Here is a 20,779-nt window from a genome sequence, read left to right as displayed (position 1 = left end):
TGGGGGGTAAGAGGACCTGAGCTCCCTCCCTCCTCAGGGATCTCCCCAGCATCCAGCTACGGCCTCAGGGTCAATGTTGGATAGTTTTACTCTGGTCTTAGTGGAGGCAGAAACTCCCATCCTGGTTCTCCCTGCTAGGGGGGAATGAAGGGGTCAGGGTAGGAGGGAGGGGTGCAAAATCCTGAAGCCTAGGAGTTCCCTAACACAACAGGCTACTGACTCAGACCTGGGCACAGACCCCAAGATGGAGATCACCAGAAGTAATTTGCTGTGGGATACAGTAATTAGCCCCCTTGTGCCTGTGACTCCAAACACCCCTTCAAAGGCAAGGCCACGTGCATTGACAAGCCAAAGCCCCACAACCCCTTAAGATAGAAAGATCTCCTTTATTAATGAACCCCAACAGTATTTCTTCAGATACAGGAGTTTTGAACTCAAATATTCAGAAGAAAACAAGTTAATATTGCATTATTCTCATAAGAAATACTGCAACTCATTTCCGGTAACATATTGCAAAGCGTAACAGCTTGAAAAGGAAAAAAAACCACAAACAAAACAAAAAAATAAAAACAAAACAAAACAAAAATTAAAAAAGAAAAGAAGTCAATCAAACTGTAATTAAGGTTTTGTTTCTTGGAACGATCGAGTCCTCGCAAGCACAGCTCGTTTCTGCAGATTACTCCCCAAAGTGTCGTACAAACAGACCCCGATTGCTTGAATTCCTTATGAGCCCACAGAGGTGCAACATTAAAAGCTACGATTATCGTGTAGCAAGTGCCGCAACCTTTGTCCTCCACGGCAGCCCCAGTGACCCTGGCGTTAACGAGTGGTGAACGTCTTCCCCCTGAAAGGATGCAGAAGAGGGTCAGCGCGGCCCCTGGCGCCGGTCAGGGGTGCCCCAGGGTGGCTGCGGGGCTTCTGGTGGGGCATGCGCTCTCCAAGCCAGGCTGGCACCCCTGGTTCAGAGGTTTGGGGGTGTTTGGCTGCAGAACCAGGTCACGGGGCTATGGGGAGGGGCTGGGATCTGCATTAGGGTACAAGGCCTGAGGGCAACGTTTACGCAACTGCTCTCCTCCACCAGCTTTGCTCTGGGCTGCTTGATTCACACGAGGGAGCCAGCCAGCCAGCACGGTGGCCCAGGAGCATTCCTGGCTCCAGCCAGCTGCTGGCCCAGGCCAGCCAGGGGCTCTGAGGAGCTGCAGACCCACTGGAAAGCAGGAACCCACTTCAGCACTCACAAAACCCCGCAAAAGGACTGGGCCACTCTCCCCCGTGAGCAGGATCTGCCCCCAGAGCCATTCAGCCACCTTTAACACAACAAGGGAAAAGCCACACAAATGCCACCATAGCTGGGGGGCCAGTGAAGACGCCAGGGCTCACAGAGCTGTGTACAAGCCTTCTTTCACAATGGATCTGCTGGCACAAGGTTTGCCACAGACCCAGCTCCTACAAAGGACATGTGAGGCAGTAATGGAGTGTGGTGGAGGGTGCACAGGGGTCCTGGGAGGCCAATACACCCTGGTCCACTCTTTTGCCTCAAGGCACCCAGGCAAGCCCCTTATTATGAAACAACCCCTTAGTCTCTGAGATTGGGTCCCAGCACATCAGGCTCTGATCATCCCCACAGCATCCCTGTCCTCCCTGGACCAGAGAATGTCACTCTGAAGAGAAGCAAGCTCCTGGCTGGCAGAGAAGCCCAAAGAGCCAGGCCCGACTTGGCTACTCACGTGATTGTTTTCATTTCTTTCTTCTCTGCATCTGGACGGGCACGGTTCAGCACCTTGAGGAAATCCGATGTTTTCGCCCTCATACGTGTGTGAATATAGGCCTGTGTTTCATTAGGACAAAATAGGGACACTTGATCTTGTCCTCATAGCTGAGATACCAGGACGCAGGCTAGGAGCTTTCTTCCTACTCCTTGTTGGAAAAGCACCTAGCTCTGCACAGCCGTAGTGCTATGAGGGGAATTTGGGAAGTAACAGCAAAAATTGCTGCCTGAGTCCTGTCCAAGCCAGGTCTTTCTGAACAATTACCCTCATTTCTCTTCCCAGAAAGAAAGGCAACTAGATCCAAAAGGGAAAAAGTCCTACTTTGCTGCTAGGATGGCAAGCAAACAGGCGCTGCCTGTGCCAAAGAGCAGGGAAAAGGTAATGGTGCATTACTTGCCACCCTGTGTGTGTGACTGAGGAGGGCAATGCTGGACCCTAGCAAGTTCTCAGAGGGGCAGCCCTTGCCCTGTGCTCCTCCCCAGCAGCACCCAGGTTAGATGGATCAAAGATACCCTGCCTTCCCCAGCCCCATCCCCTCAGTACCTTCGAGCACTTAATGTGGTAGTGCAGGTAGTCCCGGAATGTGTGGATCAGGTTTATGGTGTTGTCTCTGGCAGCAGCATTGGTGTGACGGGGGAACAGCACTGCAAGGGAACAACACAAAATGTTAGTGCCTCCTGAGACTACCAAAGGGCTTCTGGTTCCTCCACTGCTGGAGGCTTCAGAGTGTGCTGCTCCAAATGCCTATTTTGCCCTCTATGAAGACATGTTTCCTGTGACACACAATAAGATTAAGCAGTGCTCGTGACTTTAAACACAGGGCTTATCAGCACTTTTCCACGTCTTCCACAGCAGCTTGGACACAGCTGTGCATGCTGGAGGATGCAGTCAAGGCCACGTCCCCAGAGATGACAGCACTGTAGGAAACTGCATGATGTTACTTCAGTGCTTGGGAAAAGCAAATGGAGGAGAGAGCTGGGCGGCAGACAAGGGCGGCCCAGCTGCTCAACTGATTTCAAGATCCAGTCTGCTCTTGGATCCTGAAAGCAGTTTTGGATTCCTGCCTGGCAGCTTGCCAGCCCTGTGACAAAGCCAGACTTGGGTGACAGAACCAGACTTGGTTACTGTAGGGGCCTGGTGGCTTGCTCTTCCCACAGGCTGCTGCTGTGCTAATCATCGCAGATCCAAGGGCTGAAAGACCATTTTGTCTGGGTGATGATCTCACCTAGGACTGTCAGATCAGATAACAGGGAAATTTCATTCCAACAAGAATGAAGCCTTGCTCCTGTCCCAGGCCTGCCATTAGGCAGCCCTCCCATTGCTGACAAGCTGCCCTAACCTCAAGGCACCATTCCCAGCAGGGGAGGAGAGCAGCACTGACTTCACCTCCCCCTGCAGTGTCTGTGCTCCACCCCCGAGCTGCAAACTGCAGGAATGTCAGCCTGAGAGACCCTAATGGCACATCCAATGCTGACCCCCAGTTTCTCTGGAAGAGATCTTTCCCTTTGAACAGGGCAGGGTTTAGACTCCTCAGCTCAGCCCTCAGAATTTCTGCCCAGGAAGAAGTGATGACTGTGCTGGCCGGCACCTCTGCAGGCTGGGGAAAGTGGATGATCAGAAGCGTTTGGCCCAGAGCCAAGAGACAGAGCTAGAGAAGCTAAACTCACTGCTCTGCTCCTGCTTGCTGATGGCCTCTGCTGATCAAACACAGCTCAGGTGCCTGCAGCTGGACAAGCTACAAATGCACTCACATGAAACCTCCCACAAGAAACCTCCAGTTTCCACAATATCAGAGCAAAGCCACCCTTCCCTTGCTCCTAAATTGGGAACGTATTTTGTAGACAGACACTATAAATGCCTCATTGTCCACTTCCACACCTTCTTGCCCTGAGCAGGGCTGAAGTGACTTGATACAGCAAAGGGACACACCAAAGCAGGCAGACAATGCAGAACACCACTCTGGAGTCCCTTCAACCCAAATTACCCACTTGGAACACTAGGGAAGGTGAATTTCTGTTTGTCTTTTGTGCAGCAGCAGGGACCTCTCCACTCCCCAGGTGCCCCAGGCCTCAGAGCTGCCTGCTCACCAAAGGTGATGTAGCCGATATTGTCGCCGACGGCTGCGTCTGTGTCTTTCAGCTCCAAGGGTGGCTCCCTGTGGCTGAAGAGCACCTGTGGGGCTGTGTGACTGGCCCGTCGACCCTCCTTGAACTCCTGAACAAGACAAAGTGAAGGTGAGTTCCACTGCAACACTCCAGCAAGACACTGGGAAAGCAAATGGTGTTTCCCCATTCCCAAAGGGCAACTGAGCAGGAGATTTCCCAGAACGGGCCAAGTCCATCAGGCCAAACCTCTGGAAAACAATCGGTTTTGCCTGCAAAACCAGACCAAAACACACGGTTGTCCTGGGTTTATGTGCGTCCCTGGTGCTACCCCTCAGCTGGGGTGGCTTTCAGCGTCACACTTCCTGCCATGGGCGTTCTCTGAAAGGGACAACTTGGTCTGACTAAGCACGTGAGACAGCACAGCTCCTGCCAGAAAGTCAGCATCATAAATGCTTCCAGTGCAAGTGGGCAGTGCCCATCACCCCCCAGGAAAGGGAATTCTCAGAAAGGGCTGTGAGGTCTCCGTGGCACAAAGGAGCACAAAGGCTCTGCCATTTGAGAACGCAAGGAGTACTTTGCCTTGGCATTAAGAGGCATCTTGCAGGGTTTGAGGCTTGTGTGCAAAGCCGGCTCCTCCTAACATTTCTCTGCACCTTGCAACAATACCTCCAGACAGGGAGGTCTCTTTTGCCAGGGAACCACTCTGACAGCAGCACGACCCCCACCTCATTGAAAGGAACTGGCTCTACACTTCAAGAATTACAGGACTGGGAAAGTCCTGACACCCTTCTCCTGCCCCGAGGCAGGGCAGCCTCCCCTCTGCCTCACTGACCCCCAGTTCAACCTACACATCATCAGCTACCCTCAGCCTCTCCTGCCTTCTGAGAGCAGCTCACCCTCTGAGCATCCATGCTCCTTTTAAAGGACCAAGCAGTTCACTGGGGTTTCCTTAATTAAATGCTTAGCTTGCATTTCCACCTGCTTATGCCAGAGGGTGAAATGGTTCAAATGGCTTCACTGGTTAGTTAATGGTCAATTTTCTCCATGAGAGCCCAGATGAGCAGCCACCATGCCCGACTGGGCTGCATAATGCAAGAGAAATAGCTGGAGGGAAGAAGACAGTGTGACTCAAGAGTAAAAATTCTTGTGGCTGGGCAGGAGCAGGGTTTGCTGCTGTAAAAACCAAGAACTTGGGACATGGAGACTCTGGGACAGCTGCTGCTTTGAAGCCCTGCCATCTCCCCAGGAGTCTCACAAACCCGGTTTTGTTCACCTCATGCCTCCTCCCTGTTTTAAAAGCTGAATTCCAAACTGTGAGATATGCTGGTGGTGAAAAACTCAAAAGTCAGAGCAGATTCCCCGGCCAGAGCTAACGAACACACAGAGCAGAGCTATGAGATAAGACTCGTAGCACTACAGACCCTGTTGTACTGACCCCCAACATAAGTAAACTGTTATCCAGCAAACTGGGTCAGTGACTTGCTGCCCATGAGCCTGTCAGCAGCAAGGCCTGACACCCCTGAACGGATGGGTTAAAGCTCCTCTATCCCTGGAACACCCTGGAGTGCCCTGCTCCACGGCTGTGCCTGTGGCAGGAGGCTCCCCAGGTGCTTCAGCAGATTCAAGGTGATTGAGGTGGGCCAGCGACATGGATGAACACATGTACCAGCAAACACTGGGCCTAACCCAGCTGTAAGCAAATGTCTCCATCTCCACAGGCTGCACACAGTTGCTAACAGGCACACAAGGTGCTTACTACAGGCCTCTAAATGCTTCCTGGTTAAGTGGTAGTTGCAAAGGGTAGCTGTGTCCAGAAGTACTTGGCATTACAATGATTGATTCAGACCCGCAAACTAGGCAAATTTATAGTTTTGAGAAGCTCAAATTGGAGAGCCCATCGTGGCATGTGAGAACACCCACACTGAGCTGCTCAGCCTCTCTGCAGCATTTGAGCATTAGCAAGAACCAGCTTCAAGGTGAAGACAACTCGGCACCATCCAGGTGCAACACAACATGTCCTCACCCTTTCTTCTCCCTCTACAGCCTTCCCACCATGCTCAGCTCCTCAGCTGGCTAGCGATGCCTACAGCACTACAGGGTCTGAGGGTGGATACTGAAGTCTTCACTGTAGTCTTTCTCAGTTATAACATGTAATATGTTTGATTTTCCATACGAGCAAGACCATCGATAATAAAGATGCCGAAGCAAGAGCCTGGATCAGAAAAATACACCACCTCTGCCTATTAACATGGTTCTTCCATCCCAGTGCAGCCGGGAGCCCTGCAAAGCATTTATATGCATTAAACTGCCTGTGAGCTCAACTCAGCCTAACACGTGCTTGTTCAGCAACACTGCTTCAAGGCAAGAAGGCATTTGAATCAAGGCCCAGGCCCTTTCCCCATATTTCAGTTTCCATACCTGCATAAACACCTTTCCAATCACCACGTCGTCGTCATCCTTAAATACCGTGCTGAACACAACCGTGACGCGGTCCTTTTTCGCCTCCACGTACCTGCAGGTGGGTGAGAGAAGAGAACCCAGCAGAGAACAGGAGCTAAGTACAACTGGATGCAGAAGCAACTGCGTGACAAGGTCAAGTAGATACAACAACCATTCACAGGCCTGGCTGCTGAATATTTCCCCTCCTTTAAGACAGTATTTACAGGGAGCAAAACATTCCTCTTGGGAGCCGTCCTCTCCTGCACGCAGCCACAAGTGCTGCCACTAACAGAGACTCTTGTGTAACATTCCTGAAGCCCAAGGGATAAACATGACTCTCACCAGATAGTTCTGACAGCTTAGGACAGGCCTCTATTACCCTGCCAAAGTATGCAGCAGTAGGACTTCCTGACTTTCCACCACAACCCACAGCTGTGGGCAAGAGCAGAGCATGTACTGACAGCTGTCCGACTCCCATGCTGCTTGGTTTGAACACTTACATCGTCTCATCGTCCCTGTAGTGGATGACAGCTCTTTTTTCTCCTTCTTTTCCCTCTTCCTGGAATTTGAAATACTTCTCAAAGACCGAAGCAAAGCAGTTGCGTTTCAACATGCCGGCTTGGTGCACAATAGCGTCCTTGTCTGCGGGAAGGTTCTCCAGATCGTAGAGCAAAGAGACATTGTAACCTAGGGAGGGACAGTCACTAACCTTAAAACCTAAGCAGGGCTTTAATGCAGCCAGAGACCTTTTCTGTAAAGATACATTTACAGTCCCACCTTTGCTTTAAGCCCTCCCAGAAGTGCCAGGGATGAGTGCTTCCCATTCCAAACATAACCAGAAGCCATGCCTGAACTTGGCACATGGCCATGGCAATGCTCCTGAGGCTCCTTCCTGAGCAACCAGACACACATGCTGGCTGAGCAGCTCCCAAGTTTTTGCAGTGAGTAGGAAGAGATGCTGTCACAGGTAACCATGGTTTTCCTGTGTCTCACTTTTGTCTTTGAGAAGAACAAAGACCCCAACCGTGTGGAACAGAGGCTTCCCAGGGGAGGGCTGCATCAAGAATTACACCTTGGGCTGCAAATTGCTTCAGCCCTGATGTACCTGAGCCACCTTTTAAATTGCCATTCACCATACAGAGAGCCCCAGATATCAAGCTCTTTAAGTGCAGCTTTCATTTGAGCATTTCTGAGGTGACTTAAGTAAGTTTTTAATTGCATTCACACAGACACACACAGTAAATGTTATAGCAGGGCTACCTGATTCTGGGTTTACCAAGTAGTTTCCGTAGACTTTCTTCAATACCTAGGGAAGAAATTAAAGCACAAGCTATCAGAGTTGTTTCCTCCTGCTCAGCCCAGGCTGTGTTTGGTCTAAATTTGAAAACATAAAATGCAGCATCTGCCCCTCCCTCAGTCTAACTGAACTTGGACAAATATTATTTGCTTCTAGTATTATTGGCTGCTCTTACTCTAGGCAGAGCTCCTTGAACCTCACTGACAGGGGACACGCTGCAGGACAGGACTCAAAACTGGAACTTTTAAAATTTCTTGCTAGTCTTGAACTTGTGTGGGGAAGAAAACCCTCTCCATACACCCCATAGCTTCAAAGGAGAACTGTGAGAAGAGCTCAACACAACAGATCTGAGGGCTACAACCCTCCCTCCCGTTCGAAGGCAGATGCAAAGCATGCCCTGTTCCTCTCCTTGCAGAAAGGCAAGTTCAGAGCAGGGCTCAGGCACAGTGCAGCCAGGCAGTTGCTCATCCTGCCTCAGACTATAGCACAGGACAGATGGGGTTGGAGAAGAGACTACCAGGCAGCTGGGATGCCTCCCAGAAGTAGAGCCGCCTACAGCACAGCAAAAAACCTTTCTTCAAACATAATCACTGCTGAATTTTACATCAATGGCAGGTTTCAGCTGAGCCATAGCTCTGTGTCAATGAGGGGGCCAGAAATGGGAGGTTATTTCAGAGAGAATAACACAATAATGCTGTGGCAGAACTGGCCCTCCTGCGATGACACCCACGACCAAGCAGAGAGGATGCACAGGCTGTCTGCATGCCAAAACCTCCCCTCAGCAGAGAGCCTGACTGCCTGCAGTGGCCAAGGTCTTAGCAGGAACACCACTCTGTGCTCCTCACAGTGGGATTTCACCGAAGATGAAGTAGAAACGAGCTTGACCCTTTCCAAGGAAGCACAGAAAGCAACAGTTTGCTAAATGGCGATTTAAAAATATAAATTCTATTTAGTCATCACTCCCAAGGCAGTTCTGCAGAAATCCCATCCCCATTTTCAATACTTGGGCAATTGCCTGTCAGCTGTCTGCACCCTCATTGCCTGTGGAGCAACGGGGCTGGCACAGCAGCCAGGGTCAGAGAGGACCATTGCTCTCCAGCCGTCGCCAAAATCATTGTTCAAATCCCGTTTCTCACCAGACTCTCAATAAATTAATGGAGCAGTTTCCTTGCTTTCCTCCAAGGACAGACATCCAGAGTTAAAACCCTGCTCAAGAGCCTTGGGTAAACCCCATTTGCTAACATTCGGAGATTTGAAAACTGACTCAGGAACTGAGTCACACTTCCTGCCTCACCACCCAACCACAGATCAGAAAGGCTCCTTCTTTCTACCATAAATGGCCCTCTGCAGCCCCAGCCCATTCAACAGGAACTGAACCTGCTACTTCATACAGCAGCAGCAAAAAGGGAACTGGACAGTCTGCAGATCAAGGCCACTCCTGTGCACACACAGCAGGAGCCCATCACCCTCTCTCAAGTATCAGAAGAGCAGCACTATGGGACTCTGGATTTGTCTTGGCACCTTCCTTCACTTGTGGGTTCAGCATGTCAGTCAGAGAAACTATTTCTACATGGTCAGGCCTCACACTCATTTGGACTTTGAAAATTAGTGCCTTTCAGGTTGTAGGGTCTTATAAGATGACTTCTTACTAATGAGAATGTGTGAACACACTTTGCCCTTGTCTTCCAGCAAAGTGGGACTCCTGGTTGGCACAGGGATGCTCCTTTGACCAGCATGAGGTGGGAGCACAGCTGCTTCTCTAAGGGTTAAATGTCAGATTCACTAACATCACAAGGACATTGTCCATGCTAAGACACTTGCAGGCTCAAGGTCCAGACATGCTCACTCACCTCATCAGCACCATGTTCCTGAAGTTCCTTGTAGAATTTCAGAGAAATACTGACCATCACTTTTGTCTTGTCTCCATTGGGGTTTGAAATATGGTAAAGGACTCCATCAAAGTCTGTAAAGCAAGTGAGAGAAATGTGAGGGAACAGAAACCCATTCCTACTTCTGAGGAAGGTTTTTCCTACATGTTCTAGGAACTGCATAAAGAAACACTGTTGCACCTGTTCCGCCTCTTACACAAACACCAACAGAGAAACCTGTAATTAAGTGGTAATGTCATGTAGGCAGACCTGTTATCATTCAAAGGGCTGAAGCAGTTTTGACACCTGCCCATCACAGAAAGCTTTAGTCTAATGTCATTTAACATTCCTGGCAAATCTGCTTGTGCTCAACACATCAGGATACAAACACACAGAGATGGGAACCTTCTGGATGGCCAGCACAGAAACTGATTGACATGCCCCCTGGGCCAGAGCTGCAGCCTGGAGGAGGGAACATCTCTGCCAGAAAAGGCAGCTCAGCTGTTGCCTGCTGAGACAGCTTCCACTTCATTGCAGAAAGGCAACCCTCCAGCTACCGACCAAGCTCCACTTCCCCACAGAGCTCGGCAGCTTACACAGACTCTTGATAACAGAAGCAAAAAGTCAGTTGCTGAATGAACACTTGAACTTTCTTGGCACTTCTCATGCTGAAGAGCAAACTACAGGCAATGAATTCGTCTTGCCTGTCACCCCAAGCGAGCTTTCTAACAACCCAAATCAGATTGTGCTAAAGACGTAGTAACAGAGCATTGAGAAGGACTGGAGAACAGGGGAGGTAAGAGAGCTCTTACCACACACACACTAACAAAGTGATGCCACCACTGAACTCACTGCTGTGGGGAAAGTTCCATGGGCAGAGAAAACAGCAAGGCAGCTGACAAAGCCCCAGTTCTGGGGATGCTGCAGGGTGTCCACACTGTCTCCCCTGGGCAGCTCTCCTCCCCCCACAGTGGTGCTGGGTCAGTTTGGCCACAAGAGGTGTCACCGTGGGCAAGGCTGTTTCGGCCAGCCTTTTTTTCTGAGAAGTCAAGGGAACTGTGGATCTTACCTGCAAATGTTACTTCTACTGCCTCTGGTTTATTTCTGAAAAGCAAAGAAAACAAAGGAGGCAAATGAGAAATCAGACAGCAGCTTCCAAGCTGTGAAGGAAAGAGGATTAATTTCCAATGTGTCACTTCTCTCTACCTAAAAACCCTTTTCATGTCTCCTGCTGTTCAACTAGCAGATAATCTTTGACAACAGATCTTTGACTTCTTCCCATTTCTATAAGCACCAGTTTACCCTAGATGATATAATACAGGCCTTGAAGCTGGCAGAGATTGTTATTACTTGTAGTTCATTAACAGATGTTAAGATTGCAGATTTCCAGTTAGAAATGTCTGAGAAAGCTACTCATCACTAAGGAGTTTGCTTTAACCAGCACATTCTCTGTTCAGAACTGCCACGATATAGGTTCAGGGACAGAGGCCCTTCTACAAGCTCCTGTGATACCAGCTCATAGAAGGGACCTGGCAGCTGAGCAATCCTTCCTGACATGGTGCCCCCTCCACCACCACCACCACCACCAGCTCTGCCAACACATTGATATAACTCGCTTGTAGGGAAGAAAACTCTTCCAAGTTTGGGGTTAGAAGCAAACCACAGAAGGAAACTTTCCAGATGTGCATTTCATCCTGCCCCATCACATCCCTTCCAAAACACCCCAACACAAAGCCAACTACCTCTGTGAGAAAACTGTAGATTTGTGTTTGCCCTAACACTGCCGAGTGTCTTCTCTGGGATTCCTGATCAGCAACAAGAGCTCCTTGTGAGCCAAAGGAACATCACGTCTTACTCTGTAGGTATGAAGATTTAATAACATCTTAACAAACCCTGTTTGCTTGTGTGTCCATGATCTCTGGAATAACAGGATCCTGTGAAAGACCTAACTGCTTTTGAAAGGTGACTTTTTTTGGGATTGGTAACTGCTTTAGCAGCTCCAAGAGAACGGGTATTAATAGGTCATTCTCCAACAGGGAGCGATGCAGAAGTAACTACACCACAGAGAGCAGGGGTGGAAAATGAGAACAGGATGAAAATGCCAGGGTGCTACTGCTGTTTCACAGCATATCTCCGATTATTTTTCAGAAGTGGCTGGTATGAAACAGAGTACAGGCTAATGATGCTGCTAACAGAAATTAGCCTGTAAAAGAGTTCAATCACACCCATATGAACCAAAGTATTGAAATAAGTCCCCAAGCCAAAGCCAGGGTGTTGAGACACCATATCTACTTTCCTTCACTATAATCTGGAAAGGTTTTAATGATTTAATTTTTTCCCCACAGCAGAAAGCACTGTTCTTCCATCAGCTTTTTTTTTTTTTCTGCAGACAGTTTCATTCCTGGATGCCAGGAATGACCACAATGTGCTAAAACTCACAATGGGCAATATAGGCAGACCAAGACACTCAACAGCACTGATCCCAGACCAACAAGTCAACAACATTCTACTTGGGTGAAGGAGGAGTAATTAACCCCCAGCTGTAGACCCTAAGTGGAAATAATGAGGTGATGCTGCTTCTTGAAAGTTACTAGCTGTGAAAAGCAACAGCTCTTTTTTTCAGGAGGCTGGAGAACCTCTGTCTTTTGTGCTGCATTGCTGAAGATAAAAGCCACACACTTGAAAGCAGCAGTGTGAGTGCACCCAAGGCAGGTCCTTTAGCTTAGGAGCTGTGCCAGCCACCTGTGACCTCTCTTGTTCTCATCTACCCTTCCCAGTTGAGCCTGAGATGGAGGCTGGGAGGGCATCCTTGGCTGCATATTTAACTTGGGCTCTTGGAAAGGAGAGCAATTCCTCAAGTCACATCCAAGCCACTTCTGCTCACTGAGGATTGCTCAGAGCAGATCCCAATTCAGTCAGTCAATGCAGACGTGTTCTTCCAGAGCACTACAGTCAGACTTGGGAATCAGCTTGGATGGCAGTATGAAGTTTTATAAAAAGGAAACCTATGTAAGAAGCTTTAAAGATAGCACAGTCAGGCGCATGAGAGCTAGGAATATTAAGGAGGATGCATCCTGTTCTGAGAGTTACACCACTCAAACTCCATTGCCCATGCAGGCAACGTTGATGGATGCTTCCTGGAGTCCTGGCTTCTAGCAGAGCCTCCAAACACAACACCTGCCTCTGAGCAATGCAGAGGAGCAACTGATAGCCAGCAAGCACTGGAGGTCTTCTGAAGGAAGGACAAGGATTCCCTGCTCCCTTGCCCAGTACCCCAGGGGATGGCAGGAGGATAACCGATCACATTATTTAAGAGGCCATGTGAGACCATGTACCCAAAGCCAGTGACAGCCTTTGTTCTGCACACAAAAGCTTACAGCTGACGCAGCACATTTCTGCACGTTTCATGGAGCCAGCATGGATTTCTTGGAGAAGTTATTTTAACACAGATTTCCCAAGTGGCTCAAGCGGTTCTTGTACTTGGGGATGGCGAGGAGGGGAGAAGCAGGTAACTGGGCAGAACTTTGGGTGCTGAATATTCAACCACTTCCAGGCACAGCCTCTGAGAAGCAAGCACTCACGTGAGCCGCATACAGAGCTCCTCACAGCCCTGCCTCTCATCTACTGCAGGGTGGTTTTTCTGCCTCGCCTGGCATACACCAAAGTAACCCAGGCCTGGCTTGGCCCAGGGGAGGACAGGGAAGCGTATCGGATGTGTGGCTGGAACAAAGCAAGCTCTCTGAGCCCTTCACAGTTCAGCAGCCTCACAACCCTGTAAGTTTCAAGTGCTTCTATTTATTTATCTAACCTCACCTAAATTCTCCTCGCTACTTAAAACATTTCTACAAGAGAAAAATCACCCCTTTTGCTACCCAAATTATTGTTTCCCCATCAAAAAGTCCCCAGGCAGAAGGGAGAGGAGCTCTCACATCCAGCCTCCCACAGCTTCCAGAGGAGCTACCGCACTGCAGGTCGCACACACACGACCACTTCCCCCTGAGTACCAGACTAAGCCTGACTATGCTTGGAGGACTTCAGACAGTGCAGCCCATCTGCTCCCAGGGCAGAGAGCAGCTGGGACCTCTGCAAGCTCCTTACCATCAACACTACCTGAACCATAGCCTCTTCCAGGAACCTTCCCTGTTTGCTATCCTCTGCCCCAAATGGACAATAAAACAGCTCATACCAGGAATATCTGAGATGGCTCCTCTCTGCACTAAGTACCAGATCCAGACCAGACCTTTCTACAAAATGCTGCCTGAACTCAGACTCTAAAATGGCAGCTGTTCCAAGCAGCGGCAGCAGTCCATTTTCTGATAACACTTATCAGGCTTGAAGTCAAATCCACACCAAATCCCATCTGCCATCTACTTGTAACCACAAAAGGCCCTGACAGGTTTTATGTCTTCTTGCCCGCATTCCTCCTGTTCATCTCCAAATGAGTCCTACGCTCTGTATATCTAATATAAAGCCAGCTCCAAATCAGATTTTTCACCCCAGCAGAACATCTACGAAGAGCCACGGTGCCTGTGGAAAGATGCCAACAAGCACTTAAGAGCAAGAGCAAATCTTTTTTTCTGACAGCATTTCCTCAATTTTGACTCAGACAACTTCCAAACTTCCCCGCTTCATTCTCAGGCCACGGAGGCTCCCGGCCATATGTAACAACCAATTTAAGAAGAGAAGAACAGAGACTGTAATTATACTGGGCTCTCATCTTCTGTATTAAACAGACCTAAATGCAAACCTGGCCAACAACCATACTGAAACATCTCCCATGTCACAATTAAGGCCTGCACCAAATAAAGGAGGATGGCAACTATTCTAAAAGCTGCAGACATACAGATGTTCTAATCTCTTGCCCCAGAGGAGGTGTGGGGGGGAAATAAAGGGGGTATTTCAAAGCTTAATGCTTTGAAAGTGGAGCTTTCAGATCACCAGAGCTGATACACAGCTTGGAGAGAGCAAGCCAGATCCAGTGACAGACTGCAGGCTTTCACTACAGAAAGGTCACCCCAATAAAAAAATTATGAGCAATGTCTAAAATTATCTGGACTGTTCCTTCATTCCTGGGCCCTGCTCAGCTAACAAAAGCTGCTCTGCATAAGCTGTGGGAGCGTATGAAATCAAAGAGCTCCTGTAGCTCTGGCAGCACACCCACCATGAGCAGGAGTGCTCCATCAGGGTGATGCTGAGCAGCACAACGGCAGCCCCCACACCTGCCAGCTCTTCCCTCTGGGTTAGATGAGTCCTTCATGACAGAGCTTCTCCCTTGCAGTGGGCCTGGCAGCCTGGAGGAGGCTGGCTGGTGGCAAGGCATTGGGATTCCCACTGGACAAACCATGGGCCAGCCCCACAGTGCACAGGTATGGTCAGGTCTGCTTCCAGCCAGGCCTTCACCCTGCCTGTTCTAGCTGTGGGCAGGCAGCCCACAGTTCCCTGCTGGAATGATCCAACACTGTGGTGAGTCTCCAGGGAAGAGGCTCATTTTACACACACCACTCCCTATGGCTCTTCAGTACAGCAACTGATCCCCACTTTTCTGTGGTGTCAAGCACTGGTGGCTGCAGCAAGAAATGTCCTCAGAAGATAACACAGAGGAGGCCCCTCTTGGGAACCTGAGATGAAAACCTGAGGCTGAAGCCATGACAATACAACCCATGAAAGCCTAACATTTTGCAGATGTGGGCTGCTCTTCCCTCCTGTTTCCTGCACTGTTTCTCAAAAGCAGGGCATTACCTAGCTCCACACAGAGGTGGTTCACAATCCACCATTTATGCCAAGTCACTTTCCCTGGTGGCTGAAGCCAGATGTGCTGTGGCAGCCCAGGAGCTACGCTCAAACACCTGCAGCACGTTCAGTCAACATGGACAGCGAAGATTTACCCCTACTGCTGACCCATGCCACACTGAACCCAAGGGCAGGTAACACTTTGTGCCAGTGGCATCACTCAAGCACTCCTCAGTCACGCAGACTGAGTTTCAGCAAGTGAGGTTGTCCTGTTGGAGACATGTGGCTCCAGGCTGAGCTTCCAAGGACACTGAGCCAGCACCTGCCACTGCTGCGGAAGGAGGGAGAACTGATCCCTGCTCCTCAGCTGCACCATGGCAAGAGGCCTTCACACAATGAATGGGATGAGGAAACTCATCTGTGCTAAAAATACCCCATTTTGCCTGTTTAATTTTAACCTAGGTCACTTCCCCAATCCTGTTTCCCCTGAAGCCATAGAAATGCCTGTGTCAGCAAGAAGGAGGGGTTGGCAGAGGAGCAATCTCTGGTTTTGGTGGGGCTGCTGAGCTCCTGTGAAGTGCTGGAGCCACAGATTACCACAGCCATTCATGCAGGGAGTTTCCTGGTGGTGCTTGGCGGGACCTGAAGCTCCTCTACCCTCCCAGTCTCAAGACACTCACTGGTCTCCCTATGATGAACTCACTTCACGTGTCACATCACACACACAAAGCTCACGCTGCCCAGTTTCACTGAGTGCTCAGCCTCCCGCTCTGAAGGGCTCAGCTCTCCAGCCAACGAGCACCAAAGTGACCACAAATGGGAAATACCACAAAGAATGTGGCCGCAGCTTCAGCCCAGCTCTCAGGAACTGCTCTGCATCAGGGAAGTTCGAGCTTCAGCTCTTTTCCTGTGCAGCGAATAGCCTTGAAGCTCTGCAGATTTCTACCTGCTAAAGGCTGTAAAGAAACCAAAGATTATTTGAGATTCTCTTCCCTCCACCCACAACCACGGGAAAAGGCACTTGTTCTCCAGCTATGCAAGTCTGTTTCCTTTTGCACAGCAGGTAAATACTAAGTAACAGTTTGAGATGGATGATTAATTACCTGGAGATTCAGACAAGCTTTGTATGGCTGGAAAACCAAAGTGAACAAAACCCTGCACCACTTTCACTAGAGTCAGTTAAATTAGAGCAGGACAAAACTGGATGGTGAATCTGTTTTGGGACACAGTTCCTCTCCATGTGTGAAACAGAACAATTATTCACCAAACACAGAAGACAGTCATCAAAATGTTTTACACTTAAATGGTTTGTTGTATGGGATTTTGGTGTGGGGTTTTTTTGGTTGTTGTTGGTTTTTTTTTAATTTTTGCCTTCCTGTGTGGTTAGCAAAGGGAAACAATGATGAGAAACTAAATCGTTCAACTGGTAGAGCTCATCCCCTCCTATCATGTTTCTAGCAGAAGTGGGAAAAGCCAAGTGTGACTCCAGCTTCTAGGCAATCTGGTAAGTCAAAAAAGCTTATGGAACAGTTTAATCTCTTTACACTTGCAAAAGCTCACCAGTTGCCTCATTTCATACTGACCATGTATTTCCCCCACTGCAGCACTTTGACTGCTTGAAAGTTTCACCAGCAAATTCCCAACCCAAGTTACTTCAGCAGATTCCGGTAGCTTTAGGTTTTTATTTAAACATGTGGTTGGTTTAAGAAAATTGATTTAAAACAAGAAATTGTGATATAAAAGAAAGAAAAATAAAACAGATGCATTGAAGTCCATTACCTGTCACCACCTTGATCTAAATACCAATGTTCAATGGTGATTGTCCAAGCAGGTGAGATTTCCATGGGTTTTGCCCACAAAAAGAACTAGATTTGGAATTATCCTACTGATGGGTAGATGCTGCCAAGCCCCAAGGACCTTGACAAGGCAGGACTCATACATGGGTTAGGCCCTGCCTTGAGGGCTGATCTCTGTCTGCAGCTGCCAAGGCATCTTCCATGCTGGGAACTCCAGAGACAGCTGAGGGACCTTCATGCAGAGCAGATTTCAACATATGTTATACGACAATACAATAATGTTATGAGCAGTTATTAGCTCAGACTTCTGAATATGACCTAGTTCTACATGATACAGTGAAACACCAAGTGCCTCTCACCTGATGATGGTCTGGGTAAGCTCTGCAGGGAGCCTGTTGGATCACAGCTGCAAAGAGGCCATGGGAAGCAGACGGGAGTAACCAAAGCCCATGACACAGAACAAGACTCTGGTGAAGGATCTGGAAACAAACCCCACCCTGCCTGACTCCTGGGCTGGCACTGAAGCAACCAGGCACAGCTGGCTCTGAGACATCCACTGTGGACAAATCTGAGCATTGCATCTGCCCCACTCCTGTTTTACAGCAGGTCCATGTCCAGATTCCTCCCAGGCACCAACTCCCTCAAGGCGTGACCTTGCCCTGACTGTCCTCTCTGTGTGTGTCCTCAGGACACGCCTTAGGAAAATCATCACCAAAATAGTGAAATATACCTAATCCCCTCCTGCCACCAGGCTCAGCTTCATGGAATGATCCCAGAACTGTTGCTGGAGGGAAAAAAGTATTCATATGAATAAACATTGCATAACAACCATTCCCTAGAAGACTTGAAATCAAGAGGAAAAAAAATAGACCTCCCTGCACATCTCAGACCTGTCTCTGGTCTGTGCTTGTAAGGACAGGAAGGCCCCAGCACAAGCTCTGAAGAAAATGCAGAAGTAAATAACTTCCTCTCCTCCAAGCAACACACTCAAGGCACAAAACTTATCTAGAAATGACATCTCAAGAAAAGAACATGCTGTAGATGAGTAAAAGGCAGACGCTGAGCACCACCAGCTGCCGTAAGAAGCACTCCAGGAACAATCAGTAGGCTGGGCAAGTGTGCTGGTGCACCAGCAAGGAGGCTTTGCTGCACAGCAAAATGGAAACTTCGGGGCCTGCAGGCCTGTGCAGAGCGAGCAACCCCAGCTCTGATCATAGACAGTCAGGGTTTCAAAGCACATTTAAACCCACAAACTGCTATTGCCGTATTTGTACCAACACAGGAATACACGTGCGTTTTCTCTCCGTCAGGAAGTGCCTCAGTATGGATTTGTGATAAAAACTCCATATAGGTAATATTTTCTAATGGATGTAGCTGCAACACCACAGAGATGACATGGGAGCTCTCTCTCCCCGGTGCCTGTGCTTTGGGGAAACTTGTTGCCTTAAATGATCAGGCTCAAGTAAAAGAAAAAGCCTATGAGTAGCTTGGCTCTCTCACAAGGCAGTGCAGCCTGTGAGGCCAAAACCAAAAACCTGAGCTAGAAGTCAACTAAGAGGGGAAAGCAGAGGAAATGGCCTCTGTCGAAGTTCTGCACACAAAAGACCGAGACCTTCGAAAGCCACTGGAGAAAAAGGTGACACAGAAGAAGGCACCTCCTGGGGGGGTCCCTTCCCAAGCAGCCTGGGCTGAGCTCTTTGAGGAGCCAGGTCAGTCTCCACCCCAGAGATAACATCACTGTGCTTTGCTTCTCAAGGTTTTTTCTCGGTACAAAGGTGCCTGGTGTTTACTCACACCAGCAGACAGTGCAGCGAGCCCACAGGTAGCTCAGCTGCAGATAAGGACGTTTATATGAAGCAGTTCTCTTTTGAGCTAAGCTGTGCTCAGATAAGCACCTTTACAGCCCCGGTGCAATACACTGTAAAAATAACCACTTGATCCCCAGGGATTGAACTATCCCAGCCAGAGATGCAGGTGCAAACCAGCCTCCCCAAGGCCAAGACACCCACCAGGCTGGCATCAGAGGCCACGACAGAGCTGTGGGCCTGCATGTTCCGGGCAGCTAAGGGGGGCAGGCTGGAATTTCCTCCCCACCCCCAAAGCAAAAGACTGAGATCACAGCTCCACACACAGGCTTCCTCTTCCTCAGCTCCCCCCCCACATCTTGTACCAGTGCTGGCACCATGCTGGGCCCATTCTGATGACGGCTGCTTTACCCAAGGCAAACATCCCAGCTCGCTCCCTCAGCCTCGACGCTGCAATCTCCAATACCTTCCCCAGCTCCCTCCTCCGCCCCGTGTTCCCACACTGCCCTCGCACTTACCACCCCCAATCAAGTTCTACTCTTCCCCCCCAATCCTGTCTGTCCAACTTTGCTCCTTCATCCCCCAGGCCTTCACTCTGTCCAAGCTCTGATCAAATCCACTGCCCTCAGCTCAGTTACACCATAACACCCTTGTCCAGTACTGACCCTCCTCCCAGCCCTCTCCCTGTCTCAGCTCTGTCCTTCTTGCTCCCCATTCTACCTCAGTGCCACCCTCCATCGTTCTCCAGGCCTCCATCCTGCCTTGCGACCACCCCTCCCAGCCCAGTCCCTCCACCCCCCAACATCCATCCTACCTCAGTGTCACCCCCCTTCCTCCCCTGGGCCCCCATCCTGCCTTGCCACCCTTTCTCCCAGCCTTGGTCACTCCCCAGCCCGCTCCCACACTAACTTCCCCAGCCCAGCCCCACCACCCCCTCATCCTACCTCAGTGCTACCTCCCATCGTTCTGCAGGCGCCCACCCTGCCCTGTCACTCCCCATCCCAGCCCAGCCCCTCCTGGGGAGGGTGACACGCAGGGAGGCACTCCCACCCCGCTCCTGCACCAACTCCCCCAGCTCAGCTCTCCCCCCCCCCCCCGGCTACCCCGCCGCCCCCACCCTCCCCTGGGACCTACACCAACACCGCCCGTCCCGTCACCCCTCACACCCTGCCCTCTGCCTGCTACCGCCCGGGCCCCCGGCCCGGCCCGGCCCGGCCCTCGCCAGTTCGGCGCCTCCCGCCCCTCCCTTCGTCCGCGGCCCCGGCTCGGCCCCACCGCCCCCGCCCCGGTCAGGCCCGTCCCGCCCCCTCCCGTCCCTACCCGGCGGCTGCGCCCTCGAACTTGAGCGTGAGGGTCTCCTCGATGATGCGGTTGTTGACCTCGAGCAGGATCATGTCGGTGCCGGGGAGGGGAGGGGCTCTCAGGGCGCCGCGGCCGGAGGGAGCCGAGCCCACTGCGCGCACCGGGGACCCGCCCGAGCCTGCGCCGCCGCTTCCGCTCTCGCGCCCGCGCGTCACTTCCGGCCGCGGCGGTGACGTCACGGGACGACCCGCCCACCCGGGGGTTGGGGGGGGGGGGGGGTCGGGGGGTTGGGGTGTTGCCCCCAAATGGGGCGGGGGGGGGGGGGCTTGGGAATGGCCCCGGGGTAAGAGGGATGCGCCGCAGCGCGGGGGCGCCGTCACGATACGGGGTGCCCTGGGCAGGTGTGGGGGTGCCCGAGAGCGGGGGGGGGGGTCTGCGCGGGAGCGGGGCGCCCCGGGGTGCGGGGGTGCCCGCAGGGGGGGGGGGGTCCCGCGAGCTGGCTGAGCCCGGCGTGACGGGACTCTGAAAGCCTGGTGAGCCCCCCGGGGAATGGGGGTGGCTCGGGGTGATGGGGGGGGGATGCCCCGAAGGGGTGAGGGTCCCCACAAGCGTCGGGGTGACCTGGGGAATGGGGAACACCCTGGGGGCGTGCCCTGGAGCTGAGGGGG

The 20,779-nt window shown here is 50.9% G+C and overlaps 1 protein-coding gene across 1 annotated transcript; it reads right to left on the bottom strand.

The window, feature by feature from the left end:
- Window positions 1-366: 366 nt before the first annotated feature.
- ARPC2 (actin related protein 2/3 complex subunit 2) lies at window positions 367-20,333 on the bottom strand. The gene is made up of 10 exons (XM_051622923.1): window positions 20,130-20,333; window positions 10,548-10,582; window positions 9,461-9,573; window positions 7,574-7,619; window positions 6,814-7,000; window positions 6,293-6,386; window positions 3,857-3,983; window positions 2,313-2,413; window positions 1,728-1,828; window positions 367-844 (listed from the first exon to the last, which is right to left on the bottom strand). The coding sequence occupies exons 1-10, from the start codon at window positions 20,201-20,203 to the stop codon at window positions 820-822; spliced, it is 903 nt and encodes a 300-aa protein (XP_051478883.1). The 5' UTR covers window positions 20,204-20,333; the 3' UTR covers window positions 367-819.
- Window positions 20,334-20,779: the final 446 nt, after the last annotated feature.

The sequence above is a fragment of the Apus apus genome, chromosome 6, assembly GCF_020740795.1.
Source record: "Apus apus isolate bApuApu2 chromosome 6, bApuApu2.pri.cur, whole genome shotgun sequence".
NCBI lineage: Eukaryota > Metazoa > Chordata > Aves > Apodiformes > Apodidae > Apus > Apus apus.
Note: the sequence above shows the minus strand (reverse complement) of the source record. Positions and strands in the feature narration are given on the sequence as shown.

Coding starts and splice junctions, on each gene's coding strand:
- ARPC2 (XM_051622923.1), bottom strand. CDS start 20,203: ATGATCCTGCTCGAGGTCAACAACCGCATCATCGAGGAGACCCTCACG. Junction 3,984..6,292: donor TTGGAAAGGTGTTTATGCAG/GTATGGAAACTG, acceptor TGTCTTGTTCAG/GAGTTCAAGGAGGGTCGACG. Junction 2,414..3,856: donor TATCGGCTACATCACCTTTG/GTGAGCAGGCAG, acceptor GTTCCCTTGCAG/TGCTGTTCCCCCGTCACACC.